The 17,587-nt window shown below is 36.8% G+C and overlaps 1 protein-coding gene across 12 annotated transcripts in view; it reads right to left on the reverse strand.

Annotated features, from left to right (window-relative positions):
- The window catches only part of CFAP20DC (CFAP20 domain containing), a 234,689-nt gene that overhangs the window by 90,017 nt on the left and 127,085 nt on the right, over positions 1-17,587 (reverse strand). For 11 of the 12 annotated variants that reach the window (XM_019805517.2, XM_034658566.1, XM_011231588.3 and 8 more), the window contains 4 exons: positions 4,942-5,078; positions 4,129-4,291; positions 2,233-2,346; positions 938-1,057 (listed from right to left, as the gene is read on the reverse strand). In XM_019805517.2, coding sequence (XP_019661076.1) covers positions 938-1,057; positions 2,233-2,346; positions 4,129-4,291; positions 4,942-5,078 — 534 coding nt within the window. The remainder of the gene's footprint in view (positions 1-937; positions 1,058-2,232; positions 2,347-4,128; positions 4,292-4,941; positions 5,079-17,587) is intronic. The other variant, XM_011231610.3, reaches the window with a different exon arrangement.

A 17,587-nucleotide genomic window follows, 5' to 3' on the forward strand; every position in this document is an offset into this window, starting at 1 on the left:
CATAGCAGATGTTTTGTAAACACAGTAGAAGTTTTATTAATAAATAAATGTTGAAAAAGATCATAAAAACCAACGGGCTGCATTACATACATGGATATGTAAAGAAAATTGGAGGAAAAGATACTGGGAATCTTCATTATGCAATTCAACGACTTGCATGACCTATTGCCAAACATATTATTAACTGCCAAAAAGTCAAAGTAAAAGGAGTGTTTCTACACCAAAGGAACTCTAATTATCTCACCACCGCATGCTTTTTTGGAATTTGTAGTTTTACCTCAAGTATTTCCATATCAATTGTAATGAATAATTTGGTGTGTTTTCTTAGGAAAATATGTAAATTACTGTGTAATCACAATATTGCAGCAAACAAGATAAATGCAAGAATGATCACCTAAACATCTAATTAGTTTTTCTACACAGTCAGATTTATGCTAGAGACACTAATTGCGCCTAACATTTTAATGAAGGTTTCAACATTGCATAAATAAGACTGACAAACTACAAACAATTTTCATTTATTTTCCTTTTTCCCTTGCTCAAAAACAATTCGCCTTTGAAAACGTACCACACACCTGCTAGGCAAGATATGTTGATGGGCTCAACGCTCTACACTCCAACCATCTCCATTATAAAGAGGACTGGAGACTTGTAACAATAGGTAATCTTTGGGGACAGTGACAATGTCCTGTGAAAACTTCAAAGTTTCAAACTTTCCTTCTGAACAGGATAACTGGTGCAATGAAACTTGGAAATAAAAATGCCCTTTCACCCATTAAAGTCTGACATGCAATTGGGGTTAAAAGGAGATTTATCCAAAAATGATAATTTTAGCAAATGACTGCATTATGACTTCTCAAAACGACTGGGTTTGAAATGCTAAACATACTGATATTTCATCAATTATTAACGATTATAGTGGACTAAAGATGCCAACCTGCTTGATCAGGAGACTGCAGGGCTGGAGAGCTGGGATTCATCTCTGCACTTTGGTGGGACCCACAGTTGAGGACAACTGTTGCTTTATCTTCATTCCTGTTATTTCCTGAAGAACTGCCTTTATTGGAATAAATATTTTCCACGATGTTATTTCTTTTGATTTTTATAAAAGTTCATTTCGAAGAATGCTATTAATGCTTTTCTACATGGTTATTGAAAAGCACGTCAGAGGTGATGATACAGATTATCTGCAGTTCTTTTCTTTTCCACTAGAATGTTTCAAAGATGAGCTCAGTTGCGTTTTTGTAGAGGTTCATCCTTAAATTCCTTGATTTTTGCGTGGGGACATTTTAGATTTAAGTTTTACAATATGCAATAAAAGGAACTCCAAAGCCCATATTATTTTTAAAGGGTCCTATATTTTTCCCTTTGGTTCCCCATAAAATTGAGTGTGTTTTCTTTAAATTACAATTCTTATACAACCTGACTCAAAATTTTAAACCAAGCACGTTCCTTCAGCATCTTAAGAAAATGGACACAGAATTAACTTTTCTATCTACTATTTTATAAAAATAACATGAATCCTAACAAGCTGAATTTCAGCCTACCTAAGAACCCCACATTTTTGAGAAATTATGCTAACAGATGTGTACATGATATACTCTGGGCTTGACTCAGGATAGATTAATGCATGTACAGACAGATCTATACTTAAATGCCTCAAGTCCAATATTCAAAGGGATAACTATAATAGCCACCTATATTTATCTAATGCTTTATTGGTTGCAAAGAGTTGAAATTTTAACCTACATTCTATTAGATGGCATGGAGCCCAAAGGGAGAGACAACGAATGTAAAAAAAACCCAAAAAACCCCCCTATAAACCAACCCCCCCAAACCCCCTATATCTGAAAAGGGCCCAGTTTAAAAAGAAGAGATATAAATGAAACATGAAAAATTATGAGTTAAGTTCAATTTTAGTAAAGTCTGCAGGCAGGAACTTCCTCCACCAAATTTGGGCTGTTTCTAAAAAACAATAATTTAAGCTTATTCAGCCTTCAAGAGAAGTAGGGAAGTCCTTTACTTCCACGGTACTATTTAATCCAGCAAATCTCTGTTAGGGCTCTAGAGCAATTTTGCAGAAAATTTGATTTCCATAATCCCTGTAGAAAAGACATTTATATTTTAAATGAATTGGTTCGTAATCCTCTGAAATTTACAACCTGCAGAGAGAGAGATTCCTTTGCTCTGAATAATACACAGATATAAGATAGTATTGAATTAGTGCCATACCGCGGTGTGCCTCTGTCCTTTCTCTGCTGGTGCTTTTTAACCGTAATCTTCTCCTGTTACTCTTATCTGCTGATGGTTCTTGAGGGGGATGTGGATGCATAACATGCAGATCAGCTGGTACATTTTCATATCAAAGAACAAAAAGCCAGAACAGAAAGTACTATATGGTTTGAAATAACTCAGTAAATATAATTGTAGCTATAACGAGAATGTTCATGTATCATTGTGACATCATATAAAGCTGTATCAAAAACCACAACTTATTACTTCATGGAAAATAGGCATTTATTCCTATTCCATTATTGGGATCGGACCAGGCTTTCAAAATTACTGAGACATTCTATTCATGTAATATAACCTTACAGAGAGCTACAGGTAATTTGGCTAATTGTACATACAACTTGCTATATTAAAAAATATAAAAAATGAAACTGATTGCTAATACAGAAAAATATAATTGCTTCCTTCGAAGAGGAAGTCGGTAAGTATGATTCATCAACAGCTTGTAAGCTAGTTTCCAAAAGAACCCTGGAGAACTGTGATCAAACCTGGAAAAGAATTCTTTTTTTTTTTTTTTTTTTTTTTAAAGATTTTATTTATTTATTTGACAGAGATAGAGACAGTCAGTGAGAGAGGGGACACAAGCAGGGGGAGTGGGAGAGGAAGAAGCAGGCTCCCAGCAGAGGAGCCTGACGTGGGGCGATCCCGTAACGCCGGGATCACGCCCTGAGCCGAAGGCAGACGCTTAACCGCTGTGCCACCCAGGCGCCCCTGGAAAAGAATTCTTAAGTGTAATTTAATTGTGTAATAATCATCATAATGATTAACAGCATTCAAAGCAGCATCTAATATTTACTGAAAGCTTAATTTCTTGGCACAATTTGATGAGCTTGACTGGTTTTTCTTGTTGAAGCCTCAGAATGACCCTTTGAAGCGGTCACTGTTTATTACTACTACGAGTGCCAGTAGCAATTTTATCCCTATTTTACAGATGAGGAAACTGAGGCTCACAGGGTTTAGGAATTTTGATCAAGGTCTTACAGATGATGGTAGAGCCAGGACTGAATATCTATGGTATTTATGTCCTTGTCTCAGTTTTGTACTGTATGAGAAATATAGTCTGTAATAGTGATTATTAATCTTTAAATCAAATAAAATGAATCCAAATGCCTTCCTTTTCAACTCTCACAAAAGTCAGACATGCAAGAATGGAAACACTACAGTGAGTGGTAAGCCTTTGGTACTGGTCTCTATTCTTTCCAATGATTACAAATTGCAAATTACTTTCCAACTCTGTTAGCCATGAACCCTCAATCTACAAAATGGGACAAAAGTCTCTTCTGTAGCAACAGGGTTTCTCTGTGCATCAATAGGAGAAAATAAAAAGCACTCTACAAATGGAAGAGATTAACTAAAAGATAAAATTAAGGAAATGTAAAATGCACCTGGAGTTCCCAAAATACAGTTATTATAGAATGTTATGTTATTTCCTCACCAGTCATCATAAAATAAAAACACAGGGTACTATGGCAATTTGAAATAATGGAATAAAGAGAATGATAGGTGGGGCGCCTGGGTGGCTCAGTCGGTTAAGCATTTGACTCTTGATCTTAGCTCAGGTCTTGATCTCAGAGTCATGAGTTGAAGCCCCTTGTAGCCTACTTTAAATAAATAAATAAGTAAACAAACAAATAAACAAACAAAGTATTAAAAAAGAGAGAATGACAGGTTGCAGAAGAGAATATATGTATAAGAATTTGAAACAGATTTCAATATCCACCATCTTTTTCATTTTTAAATGATAATTCTCTGGATGTTAAGATCTAATCAAGAATTTATCTTCACAAGAACATTTTTATTTTCCCCTAGCTATTGACACTTATGCATGAGTCTTACCACGAACAGGTACAGTCTGCTTTATTTGGCGAATACTCTCTTTATCTGCTTGCTCCTCAGACTCAGGCATCAGCGAGGCTGACATCTCCGCACTGCTAACACAGTCCTCAGCCACAGACTGTTGGCATGATCGGATATTTCTGGACCCAACGGATCTTACTGTCTGTAAGGGAGAGGAATTAATCTGTACATTTTACAACATGGGAATTGCATTTGTTTCCTGTAGAATTTACAGAAACTAATAATATTTGGACAAACAGAAAGTGAGAAAAGAAACTAGAGGAAATGAGAAGGTTAGAAAGTTGGTGGAGAGGGAAATTATAGCAGAAAATTAGAAAGAAATGGAAGGAGAAATATAATGTGAGACAAAATAGAAGACACACGAGTGTTCTAGACACATAAAATGTGCTTATACTCCATCTTTAGTAGGTAGGAGTTGAACTGAAAATTCAGAGGAAATTAAAAAATAAAAATATAACATTTGAGAATCTGTTCATCATAAGGTATCTGGTGAAGATCCAACTCCTTTTTGAAGGAGACCACAAAATGTGCTCACATATATTTGCCTTTAAGTTTCGTGAACATATTTAATCAAAAGAATACTCAGAAATGTTAATTGTGTTGACATGACAAAAATAAAACAGTTTTGAGGTCTTTTAAAATCCAGAATTTCTGTTCCAAATTTATTCAAGCCTTCTGCTTTTGGCATGTAGTCTCTCTCCCTCTTTCCCCCCGCCACCCATGCACTGGGAGAGAACCCTTCTCTTCCCATGACCCTCATGCTTAGACAAGCTCTTCAGACCTTGCTCCTACCTCACTGGATATCCTCATGTTATTCCTTCTGCCAGAGAGTGGAGGTGGTCCCAGAACTCTGGATCCGAAAGCGATATGACAAACATCTTGATTTTTACTGTTCCGCACACTACCTGTTCCCCTGTTAATGAACTGATCTGTTTTGTTCAAAGAAGGTAATAATAGTCCATTAATGGGCATGATGACAAACGCCATGTTGCAATGTTTCTGAAAGTACAATCCAGGTGTCATACCATCTCAATCCCCCTTCCCCGTTACAGGACGCTTATAAAAAATGCAAAAACTGGAGCCCAACATCAGATCTACCAGATCTATAGAATTAGAATCTTGGGGAGGAGCAGCAGAAATCTATAATTTAACAAGTTCCCCCAAATGGTTCTTATGTTGTCATTTGAGAACCACTGCCACAAATATTCTTCCTCAAAAAGAAAGAAAAGAAAAGCTACTAAAAATACATCTTATTTCTCTTTAAGACAATTATTTATTTATTTATTTATTTATTTCATTTTTTAAAAGTTTGTATTCAAATTCCAGTTACTTAACACACAGGGTAATATCAGTTTCAGGCGTACAATATAGTGATTCAACATTTCCATACGTCACCCGGTGCCCTAAGAGAACTTTAAATGACTGTTTGCAGTGGTGGCTCCTGGAAAAAGCCCACTATATGTGCAGAGGATGACTTAGAATGGAAAAGTAATGCTGGATTTATGAGGTTGTAGGGAATTTTCAGGAGGAAAGGGCAGAATGAGGAAGGGACCACAGGATGTCAAGGTTGTGAACCATATCTTCGGTTGAAGATGATGTATGTACTATCATTTATCAAATGTACTTAGTTATTTCACAGATATTTTAATGACAATTATGTTCACATAAAAATTAGAGATTATGCAGTGTCTCTAGTCTTTTGGCCTAATTTTTAATAGTATCACTGGCTAGTCCTATTAGATTTCCCCTGATTTCATTTAGGTCAGTAACATATAAATACATCCTAATGGTATAACCCATCAGCTTTCAGGGTCTCAATGCAGAGTAGTCCCACCAAATTACCCCTGTGATGACTGGTTGGGTTTTCTAAAGATGGATTTTAGTAACAAGTTGTTACTAAGGAAATAATTTAAATAAAACTATTTAACTCAATTGAACAAATATTTGAGCACTGTTGAGCATTTCCTAGAAGTTGTCAGTGACACGAAATAGATAAGATATATTGCTTGCCCTCAAGATAGGTGACAGCACAAGTAAACAGGAACCATAACATAAAGCAGACCAATGGAAATGAAGAAAAGTGACCCTTGTTCCTCAAAAAAATTAAAAATAGACCTACCCTACAATCCAGTAATCACACTACTGGGTATTTACTCCCCAAAATACAAAAACACTAATTTGAAGACATACCTGTACCTCCATGCTTATTGCAGCATTATTTACAATAGCCAAACTATGGAAGAAGCCCAAGTGTTCAGTGATAGATGAACAGATAAAGAAGATGTAGTACATATATACAATGGGATATTATTTAGCCATAAAAAGAATGAAATCTTGCCATTTGTAAAGACATAGATGGAGCTAGAGAGTATAATGCAAAGTGAAACAAGTCCGTCAGAGAAAGACAAATACTGTATGATCTCACTCATGTGGAATTTAACAGGCAAAACAAATGAGCAAAGTGAAAAAAAAGAGAGGGACAACCAAGAAACAGACTCTTAACTCTAGTGAACTGATGGTTAGCAGAGGGGAGGTGGATGGGGGGAATGGTGAAATAGAGGATGGGAAGTACACTTAACATGATAGAAAAAAAAAAAGAGTAAGTGACCTCTTGAATGGACCTTGAATGACTGATAAAATTTCAAGAATAAAAGATGTAGGGTGCCCTAGACAGAAGAAAGTGAATAAAGACAAGGAAGAGTGAACTGCTGGGTATGCTTGGAGAACAATGAAATTACAGTTTAGCTAGAAGAATGGGTTGGGTCACACTGAAGAGAGCCTTAAATTGCTAAGAGCCTATTCTAAATTTGGTGGGTGATAGGGTATCACTGAAAATTTTTGGGGACAAAGAGAACAGACTGATAGCACCTCTAGGATAAAGTGCTATATTTTTGGGGAGAAAGAGAACAGACTGATAGCACCTCCAGGATAAGGTGCTATATTACATTTTTGAGCCTTCCCTGCAGTTATATGGGTCATGTGACTGACTTCTGGTTAATGAGACATGAGAAGTGAAATGTGAGAAGTATAAACTACTTCCTGGCCCCTAAAACCTCTGGCAAAATCCCCCGTACTCTCTGTTCCCTCATCTCTTAGCAAGATGCAGAAGATCCAGGGGGAGGGCTGTAAGACCTGGAGAGGAACCACTAGGTGAAAAGAGTCTGGTTCTCTGAATGACCTTATGGAAGGCTGCCTAAGGAACTCCTGACTGGACAAGACTGTGGGGCTCTTTGTGACTGCAGGTGAGGGTGATGGCCCTTACCTCAAAAAACTGCCTGCAACCTAGAAAGCCTTCTACTGTGCCCACTTGCAAACAGGACCAACGTGAATATTATGATGTGGGCTCCAAGTAAGTCCACATTTGTCCTACAGTACTGGATATATATGAGCTACTGGCTACTTCCTGTCTGACCTATTCCCCCGAAAAAATTCCTGTAGTTAGCTAGGTGATCTCTTTAGCCTCTGCTGCAGAGCTGTAACTTTACACGTGGAGTTAAAAACCACTCTTCTGCAACGGCATGAGAAAGTCTCCAAAGTTTGTGAAAACGTGCCATGCTTAGGAAGCTCCACTTGTTTAGATCTCAGTAGAAGTAATATGTGTGGGTAAATGGGTGTTTTCTGGGTCTGGTTTTATGTTTGCAATAGATGAAGCTGAAAAGATGGGCAAGGGCCCGACTGCTGATATGATCTGAAAGAATGTTTGCTGGACAGAAGATCTAAGGAGGCTGGCAAAGTGGTGAGGAGATACACTGCTCCAGTTTTCTTCAAATTCTTGAAGCCCTGTTAGGTAGAAAAGAGATTCAATTCGTCCAAAGGGCAGAATCAGAACTAATGAGAAGAACTGACTTCAAGGTTTTAGTCCAACATAAGGAACATCTTCCTTTGATCAAGCATGTCTGGTCATTGTGGTAGAGAATTTTCTGTCACTTTGAAGGTGTCCAAGCAGAAGTCTGGGAAGTTATTCCGGCTGTTATAAAGCAGATTGAGATACCAGAAGACTTCCTACTTTCTTTTTCTGGCCTAGTCCTCTCTTCTGAGCTCCACACCTTGTATCCAGTGGCTTTCTTTCTCAGTTCCTCTTTCATGTCTCAAAGACACTTCAAATGGAAAACGTGGTCCAGTGAATGACACCACAATCCACAGAGTTTGAAGAGTTAGGATCTGGGTGTCATCTTTGATTCCTCTCTCCACCTTCTCCATAGCCAACCCATGTCTACTTCTCTCCACCTCCTCCATCAGCACTGCAGTGCAGGCGACCGTCATCTCTCTCCTGGATGATCACAGAACCTCTCAAGGGATCTCCCAAGTCCATGCTGGCTTCCGGTCCCAAGCCTTCACCAAAATGTAGCCAGAGCAGTCTTACACAAGCATACATCTGATCAAGTCACTCCTTTTCCTCGCTTAAAACTTTTCAATGTCTTCCTTGCTGCATTTAGGATTAAGAAGAAAGCCCTTAACAGTGGCTGCAAAAACCTACATGTTCAGGTTTCAGTTTACACCTTTCACCCCTCATTTTCTGTTCTCTCCACAGACTGGCCTCCTCAGTTCTTCCTGCCTACCAGAGCATTTGTGTGTGCTGTTCCCCATGGCTAGAAGGCTCTTCCAGTATAGGTACTCCCATAACCTTTCCTTCCTATAACTTGTCAAAATTGCACTTAAAAATTTCTTTTTAAAATTCAGTTTAGTTAACATATAGTGTGTTATTAGTTTCAGGGGTAGAATTTAGTGATTCATCAGTATTCATAACATATAACACCCAGTGCTCATTACATCAAGTGCCCTCCTTAATGCCCATCACCCAGTTACCCCATCCCTCCACCCACTTCCCCTCCAGCAACACTCAGTTTGTTTCCTAGAGTCTTTTCTGGTTTGCCTCCCTCTCTGTTTTTATCTTATTTTTCCTTCCCTTCCCCTATGTTCATCTGTTTTGTCTCTTAAATTCCATGTATGAGTGAAATCATATGGTATTTGTCTTTGACTGACTTACTTCCCTTAGCATAATACCCTCTAGTTCCACCCATGTCATTGCAAATGGCAAGATTTCATTCTTTCAAAATTGTACTTTTACATGCGTTTGTGGGATTATCTGATAATGTGTGCTTCAGTAGATGTAAACTCAGTAGCCTAGTTTGTCACCCCTGAATTGCTAACCTGGTGCCTGACATGGAATTATAGATCCTTGCTGAGCAAAATGAATGAATCATTAAATGTAATGAGTCAAACAGGATGTTGGATTAAATGACTAAATATTTCTAACCATGGCTAGAATTTCTTTTTTCATTTTAAGAAAATTCCAACTGCAGGTTTTATATGTGAATTGAGGAAGCCTGGGTAGGACTGGACAACTGCCAGGATATGGGGGATGAGAGAGAAAGGTCAACAATGACCAAGACATTGATAATTACATGAGTGGTGTGGCTTTCAACATCAGTAGTGCTATGGAACCACGATCAGATGCCTCCTCAGGTTACATGTGAAATGTTCTAGTGTTAGCCCATAGACTTGGCTGTGTGTGCATCTGTATTTTTTTTAGTCATTATAAATATCTATTTGGCATTAACAAAATACTGTTAGTCTCTCAGAATCAATAACAGAGAGAAATGACACTCAAATCCCAGGTCAATTGGAAAAATTTATTATAGAATCTATCACCATTTGTACCTTTTGTGACCAAGTAGAACAAATCCTAGACTATTGATTTTGTTCTCATATGTGGATTTTCCCAGAAAAAAAGAGCCACCAAAAGTCCTGATGGGCACGAGATATGGCTTGGGTCTACATGGGAATTTCTGGTATCAGAATAGGAACTTTTTATTTTTATTTTTTTACTTCCAGTCATGGAAATTGTTAGGCTATGGGCATATTTTTTGCAAATCTTTCTGTTCAAACATCTTATGGGGCAATTTCCTTAATGTTTTTTTCATATTCCATATATATATATATAATATATACCCCAACTAATTAAAGCTCCTTTGAGTAGAAAGACCATTTCTTTGATACTGTATGTACCTCCAACTGTGGAGCTCAGTTCAGTCCATGGTAGACAATGGATAAAGCTCACCACAATTGTTTAACAGTATTCAAGATTAAAAGGAGGATTTTTTAGGGGAGGGAATATTTTAAAAAATCATACTGACATAGTTCTAGCTATAATTCCAACAAAACATACACATTAACTAGTTCATAGCTATTTAAAAAATTAAAATTCCTAAATACCTTGAATTTTTTAGAGGAATCTCTTAGCAGTGGATGTCCAGTGACCATTAAAGATACACCTAAAACCTCATATAATATGATCTTCTAAATCACAGAAAACTAGATATGATTCTATATTTTATAAGAGGATCTACTATAGGATTTCTTTAAAGAGTAATCTACCACTCTGTATTTAAACTCAAGTCTAGTTTTTAAAATTTACAAATTTTAGTACACGTTTTTCACAAACCAAAGTAATACTCTACCACTAAGTATCTCTTTAATTAACAGACTTCTTTAAACTTTTTGGTACAATTAACATACACACATTCTTAAAGGCTGTTTCATTTTAGTAATTCTGTTTATAATCATTAATTGTCACAATTATCTCTATAAACAAGTATCATGCTATTTATCTACTATGAGAGAATCCTAATTAAAACTTACAAGGAAAAGTAATTTAGACTTCTGGTTTCTAAAATAAAAAGTAAAAGGGACAAAGTTTCTATAACGAGAAAAACCTTAATAAAAGAAAAGTAAAGCAGAAACGCATGCCTTTTGAATTCTAAAGGAAGCTCTTTTAAGAGCTGATATCAATATGCACAATATAAGGTTAAAAATCAAGATTAGATTAAAGTCATGCTCTAGGCGTTTCATTTACTTGAGTTTGCGGAAAATGAACTTGGTGTAGGTCAGAGATGTTACCATTAATTATTTTGCTATTTTATGAGGGGTACATGCCTTTGTAGTTAGAATATAAAACCTGAGGGTCTACTCTCTAATTGTCTTTTAAAAAATAAACATTCATTTTCGTCTCAAGATACAGTGTTCTAATTATTATAGTCATTTAAGTTTGCAGGGTTTTCAAAACTTAACCAGAAAAATCTGCTGAATTTTCAACTCTAATCATTGAGGGTCATTCTCAAGACTTACATCTATTATGTGGCAATCAAATCAGAATTAAACTTGCTACCAGAATCCAGACCTTGAATTGGATTAATTTTTATTTTATTATATGTGCACTGTTATAAAGAACGTCAAAAATACAAAAAAGGCTGATCTAGTAAAGCAATATTATTTTAGACAAGGTACTTAGCCTTTCTAAGCCTCACTTCCTTTCATAGGATTAGGATAATAATAGTACTTAAGTCATGGTGTTTTGTTAGATCCTATGAAACAAGCACGTAACATGCCGAATACTGTGCTTAGTAGGGACTAAATGCTTAGTAAATATGTTCTTAATATCTTCCATCTTGAATAGCTTTTAACACCTTACAGTCCATTCATCATCACTTATTCCTTCATTCATCCATCCTTTCAGTAGTGACTGGGCACCTGGTCTGGACAGTCATATCTCATTAATAAAAAGTTTAAGACATTTTTGAAAGGCAGTAAAACATATTACAAACTAAAATTAGAGTATCTTTTTCTTCTCTAAACTCGAGTATGACCTTAGACAATGTCATCTGTGAGTAAAGTTAGGATATGGCAACAAGATAAAAAGTAATAAAGCATAAGATATTACTTTTCTTCACAAACTTTCATTTATTAAAAAGCTATCAATAGCCTAGTTTTTGGTCTTTGGTATTAATGAGTAAAGAAACTTTTTCGTGGACTCTGGGAAACAAACTGAGGGCTTCAGAGGGGAGGGGGTGGGGGATTGCATAGGCCAGTGATGGGTATTAAGGAGGGCACGTACTGCATGGAGCACTGGGTGTTATAAGCAAATAATGAATCATGGAACACTACATCAAAAACTAAGGATGTACCGTATGGAGACTAACATAACATAATAAAAAAGTTAAAAAAAAAAGAAACCTTTTCAGGGAAACAATTTTATTATCTCAAGAAAACTTTCCATTTTGAATAGAGTGGAGCTTAAATATAATATAGGCCTTGGTAGATAATTTCCATCATTTGGTTTTGGAAATAACACAGTTTCCTATAACATGAGAAGGCTCCCCAGAAGAAAACCCTTAACACAAGTATTGAGAAATCACTTAATGGCAGTGAGCCCTTAAGAATGCCTCTCTGGGGGCGCCTGGGTGGCACACCGGTTAAGTGTCTGCCCTCGGCTCAGGGCGTGATCCCAGTGTTCTGGGATCGAGCCCCACATCAGGCTCCCCTGCTAGGAGCCTGTTTCTTCCTCTCCCACTCCCCCTGCTTGTGTTCCCTCTCTCGCTGGCTGTCTCTCTCTGTCAAATAAATAATAAATAAAATCTTTAAAAAAAAAAAAAAGAATGCCTCTCTGAAACCAGAGTGCCTGGTCACATCCTAGGTCTACCACTCACTAATTTACTTTGTCTCTGTGAGCCTCAGTTTCCTTATCTATGAAATGGATTATGATAGTTTCTACACAGAAAGGTATATGAGAGGATTAAATGGGATAAATGATGTGTGAAGGCTAATTTTATGTATCAACTTGACTGGGCCACAGGATGCCCAGATTTAACATTGTTCTGGGTATGACTGTGAGGGTGTTTCTGGGTGAAATTAACATTTGAATTGGTAAATGCCACCCCAAGGTAGGTGGGCCTCATCACCCAATCCAAGGAGGGCCTGAACAGAACAAAAAGGTGGAGGAAGGGAGAATCTGACCTCTCTGCCTGACCCCTTAAGGTAGGACGGTGGTCTTCAGCCGCCCTCAGACTGGCGCTTTCACTATCGTCCCTCCTGGATTTGGACAGAAACTCTACCATGGGCTCTTCTGCATCTCTGGCTTGACCACTGAAGATCCTGGGACTTCTCAGTCTCCATAACTGCATGACCCAATTCCTTATGATAGTTCTCTCTCTCCCTCCCTCTCTCTCTCTCTCTCTATATATATATTTTATGGCCTATATTTTATGTAAGTTATATATACATGTGTGTTCTGTTTCTCTGGAGAAACTTGACTAATACACTACGTAAAGGATATAGCAAAAAGTCACTAAACATTAGTGGTAATGGTGATGATTTGCTGCTTAATATACTCACCTGCTTAAATTATATGGTTAGCATTTCATTCACTCACTTGATCACTTAATTAACAAATACCTATTGAGTTCCTGGTAAGTGTTAAAGATTGAGCTAGGTGTAGGGATACAACAATAAATAGGACCCGTGCAGTTCTGAAGCTCAATTTCCCCTTGGGGAGACAGCAATAAGCAAACAAGTAAAAAGATAATATCAGGTAAGGATAAGTGCTGGGATGGAAATAAAAGCAGGGTGATGTTACAGAGAGGGTGTCTTGGGGGTTACTGGATGAGTATAGCCCCATGTTCATCACTATGTGAACTATTTGTAAAAATGTATGTGAACATAACTGATGCTAATACAGTATAGATTGTAATAGTATTCCCCTATTATATCATAAACAAGTTTAATATACAGCTATCTACTTAAAAGATTTCTTGTCATTCATTTTGGATTTCCATCCAATTATATTATTTTAAATGAGAATACTGACATTAAGTAAAGGAATACATTTTAATTTTATAGCAATTCTCTGGGCTTTTCAAAAGACAGAAATGTATACAGAAGAAACTAACATGTCTCATAGTTGCTTTAACATACTATATATTTATTGACATCACAAATCCTGAACATATTTAGAAACTTACAATTCTCTAACAGAGGAAGATATAAGAAGTCAGTCTTATTTTCCTGCCTCTGACTCCCAAAGGTTATTATTAATTTTCGTGTGTTTCCTTAAAATAATGTATGCCTATACCAGCATCCCTAGGTAACTATCTTGTTTATTTACCATGTCAGTGGGCTCATACAGAGACAACATCCTAGCTTTCCATGTGTCACTGACGGACACACACAGCTCTGAGACATTTCCGGACCATCCAAAGCAGATCAGGTCAGTTGTATAACTGCATCCATAATATCTTATTTGTAGGTATTTAATCAACTCCCTACTATGCACAGGTAATTTGTCTCCAGTTTTGTCATTATAAGCCATGCTGTAATAGACATCTACAAGAGAAATATAAAGGCTGGAACAAGTCAGTCCGGCAAAAGTAGCACAACTACACAACGGATTAAATATGGTTTTCACATTTACTATTATATTAATATTTATATATCAAAGTTTCTTCAATATTTGATGGAAATATCACAGAAAAATTGAAATTCATTCTATACATGTTTTGTGACATCTTTGCTATAACAAATTTCACAGATACTGATCAACATTAACACTAAATTCCTTTCACATTAAAAAAAATTTTTTTTAATGAGGGAATGTGACCAGGTATGCCTTATTTTTACTAAAGATGGGGAAAGAGGGTATATAATTCAAATGTAAGAGACAGCTGAGTTCACTGTGACTTATTATCAGACACAGGACCCAGAAATTGTGGCATCTCTTTAAACCAACAATCTTCAGACAAGGTTTACCAAAAGTGTGAGTTTAGACAAGTGTTTTATTGGGGTGCCTGGGGAGCTCAGTCCGTTATGTGTGCAACTTTTGCTGTGGGCTCAGGTCATGATCTCAGGGTTGTGAGATCAAGCCCCACATCAGGCTCCAAGCTGAGTGAGGAGCATGCTTAAAATTCTCTCTCTCTCCCTCTGTGCCCCTGCACACCCTCTCCCCCTCCCCCACTTGTACACTCTCTCTCTCTAAAAAAAAGGAGAAAAATGTTTTGTTTTTTTCCTGAAGTCACAATCTAAATCCTTTTTCTTTTAGGTTCCCCTTTACAGTGGATTTTGCTACTTGATTTGAATTTTGCTTTCATAATGTGAAACCCAAAGAAAGTCTAATAAGATCTCACCAGTGCCAACTGTAGTTGGATGATTATTTCATGGTTTTGCTAAATGCATTAATTTACCTATTTGCAATTGTGCTAGAAAATAGGGATGCCAGTCTTATTTAAATAGGAGTAGAAACCCAGTAAGACTGCTGTTGTGGAAAAGACGACACTTTGGAAAACTGCCTCCTAATTTTTAAGCAAATCACTAGTTTTGATTTGTGCTTAGTGGACCATTGCATCTTGCCATTAGTAGCCGAATGCTCAACTTCAATAACCAGACCTGAATCTCTGGTTCAATTAAACTGGGGTTCCATTAATGAAAATAAGATCATCAGAAACCCCACAGTTCTCTGCAGACTAACAGTCATTAGCTAATGTGCACTGGGAACTGACAAAGTGAGCAGTGCAGAAGTGTGGTAACACTGGCTTTTTGGAAACACGATTATCTTATTAATTTCATTAAATGCTCTTGATCAAGTTACATGACATTCAACAAAATGCACTCTAAAATGGAAGTTTTAAGGTTTCCTTTTTTGCTCGAGTGAACATACTAGAAAGCATCCATAGGAAGCTACAACTACTTTCTGTGGCAGCTTTGTTGGGATCTCAGTGTGTGCATTTATAATAAAGTACCACAATTTACATGAATACTGTACAGTCAGTTATAAGAGCACACAGTCATTTTCTCATGAAATTCAAAAATCTCATCATGGGGAGTCCATTTTTCAGACAGACACAAAAACAAATAGCTGAAATGAAGAAATATCTCCTGGCTTTTTCAAGATTAGAAAGGCTGCCCTTGGGCATAATTCATTAGCTACACCTTTCAAATAAAATATTTTATACAGAGAACAATTATTATTATATTCATTTATAGTAAGTTTCAAAGCCCACAAATGACAAAATTAGCAATTGAAAAGTATTTGTAGAAAGAGAACCACAAAGTTCAATGTACAGTAGCTCCCTCCCATCGCTGGGGGATATGTTCCAAGACCCCCAGTGGATGCCTCAAACTGGATAGTACCAAACCATATATATACCATTTTTTCCTATATGTTCATACCTCTGATAAAGTTTAATTTATAAATTAGGCACAGTGAGACATTAACTACAACTAATAACAAAATAGAACAATTTTAACAATATACTGTAGTAAAAATTATGTGAATGTGTTCTCTCTCTCAAAATATCTTATTGTGCTGTACTCACTGTTCTTGTGATGATGTGAGATGATAAAATTTCTACGTGACAAGACGAAGTGAGGTGAATGATGTAGGTGTGTGACCTAGTGTTAGGCTACTACTGACTTTCTGATGATGTATCAGAGGGAGGATCATCTGCTTCTGAACCACACCTGATGGCAGGTAATGAAACCTCAGGTAAGGAAGGACTGTGGTATTTTCATGTAATCTTAACTGCCATGCATGTGCAGTGAGCTCTTCTTTAAGAGAAACCTTATGGTTATAAAGAGAAATATAATTGGGATTCACAGGGCAAAAGAAATATGCTATTAGGTGATGATCATTAATTTTCTTTCCTTCCTTCCTTCCTCCCTTCCTTTCTCTCTCCCTCCACCCTTCCTTCTTCCCTACCCTTCCTTCATTCCCTCTTTTTTCTCTCATTTTATCTTTCTCTCTCTCTCTAATTTTCTTTCCTTCCTTCCTTCCTCCCTTCCTTTCTCTCTCCCTCCACCCTTCCTTCTTCCCTTCCCTTCCTTTCCTTCCCTCTTTTTTCTCTCATTTTATCTTTCTCTCTCTCTCTCTCTTTCTCTCTTTCTTTCTTTCCTCCATGCCCAGCATGGAGCCCAACACAGGGCTTTAACTCATGAACCTGACATCAAGACCTGAGCTGAAATCAAGAGTCAGATGCTTAAGTGACTGAACCACTCAGGTGCCCCTGATTATTAATTTTCTGTTTATGTGACTCAAGTTGACTATCATTTTGTATTGATATCTCATTTGTGGAATTTTAAAAATATATATTACTATCCTCTTCTACAAGTTGGGATCAAATATGACCTATGAAAATTTTCTGTTTAACTATAATATTGAGTTAATGATGCAATTAATATTTATTCAAATTCCTCTTTAATCTTAGGCACCATATATGTCCTTGAACTTTAAATTAAAAAAAAGATACTAAAAATATCTGGATATAGACTTGCATTTTCATTTAAAGACGTAATTAATTCTTAAAACATTAAGCTAGAGAGATAAAAGAAGAAAAGAGCATTCACAATTGCTCTCTGAGTTATCTGACAGGTTTTACAGCTTAGTCATTTCTGTTACTGAAAGCATTCACAGCCTATTAGATACAGATAGAGTGTTTGGTTATCAAAAACATGCTTGCTCCTTTCATTCTGTGGTGACTCTTCCATTGAGATTGATTTGTGACCAGAGGTGTTTATGGTGGCTGTCTGGGGAGTAAGATCTTTTTCATCCTTCTATATATTTTCTAAAGGTTCTTTAATGAATATGGGTTATACATATTCTCTCTCTAAAGAC

Source organism: Ailuropoda melanoleuca, chromosome 4 (genome assembly GCF_002007445.2).
Source record: "Ailuropoda melanoleuca isolate Jingjing chromosome 4, ASM200744v2, whole genome shotgun sequence".
NCBI lineage: Eukaryota > Metazoa > Chordata > Mammalia > Carnivora > Ursidae > Ailuropoda > Ailuropoda melanoleuca.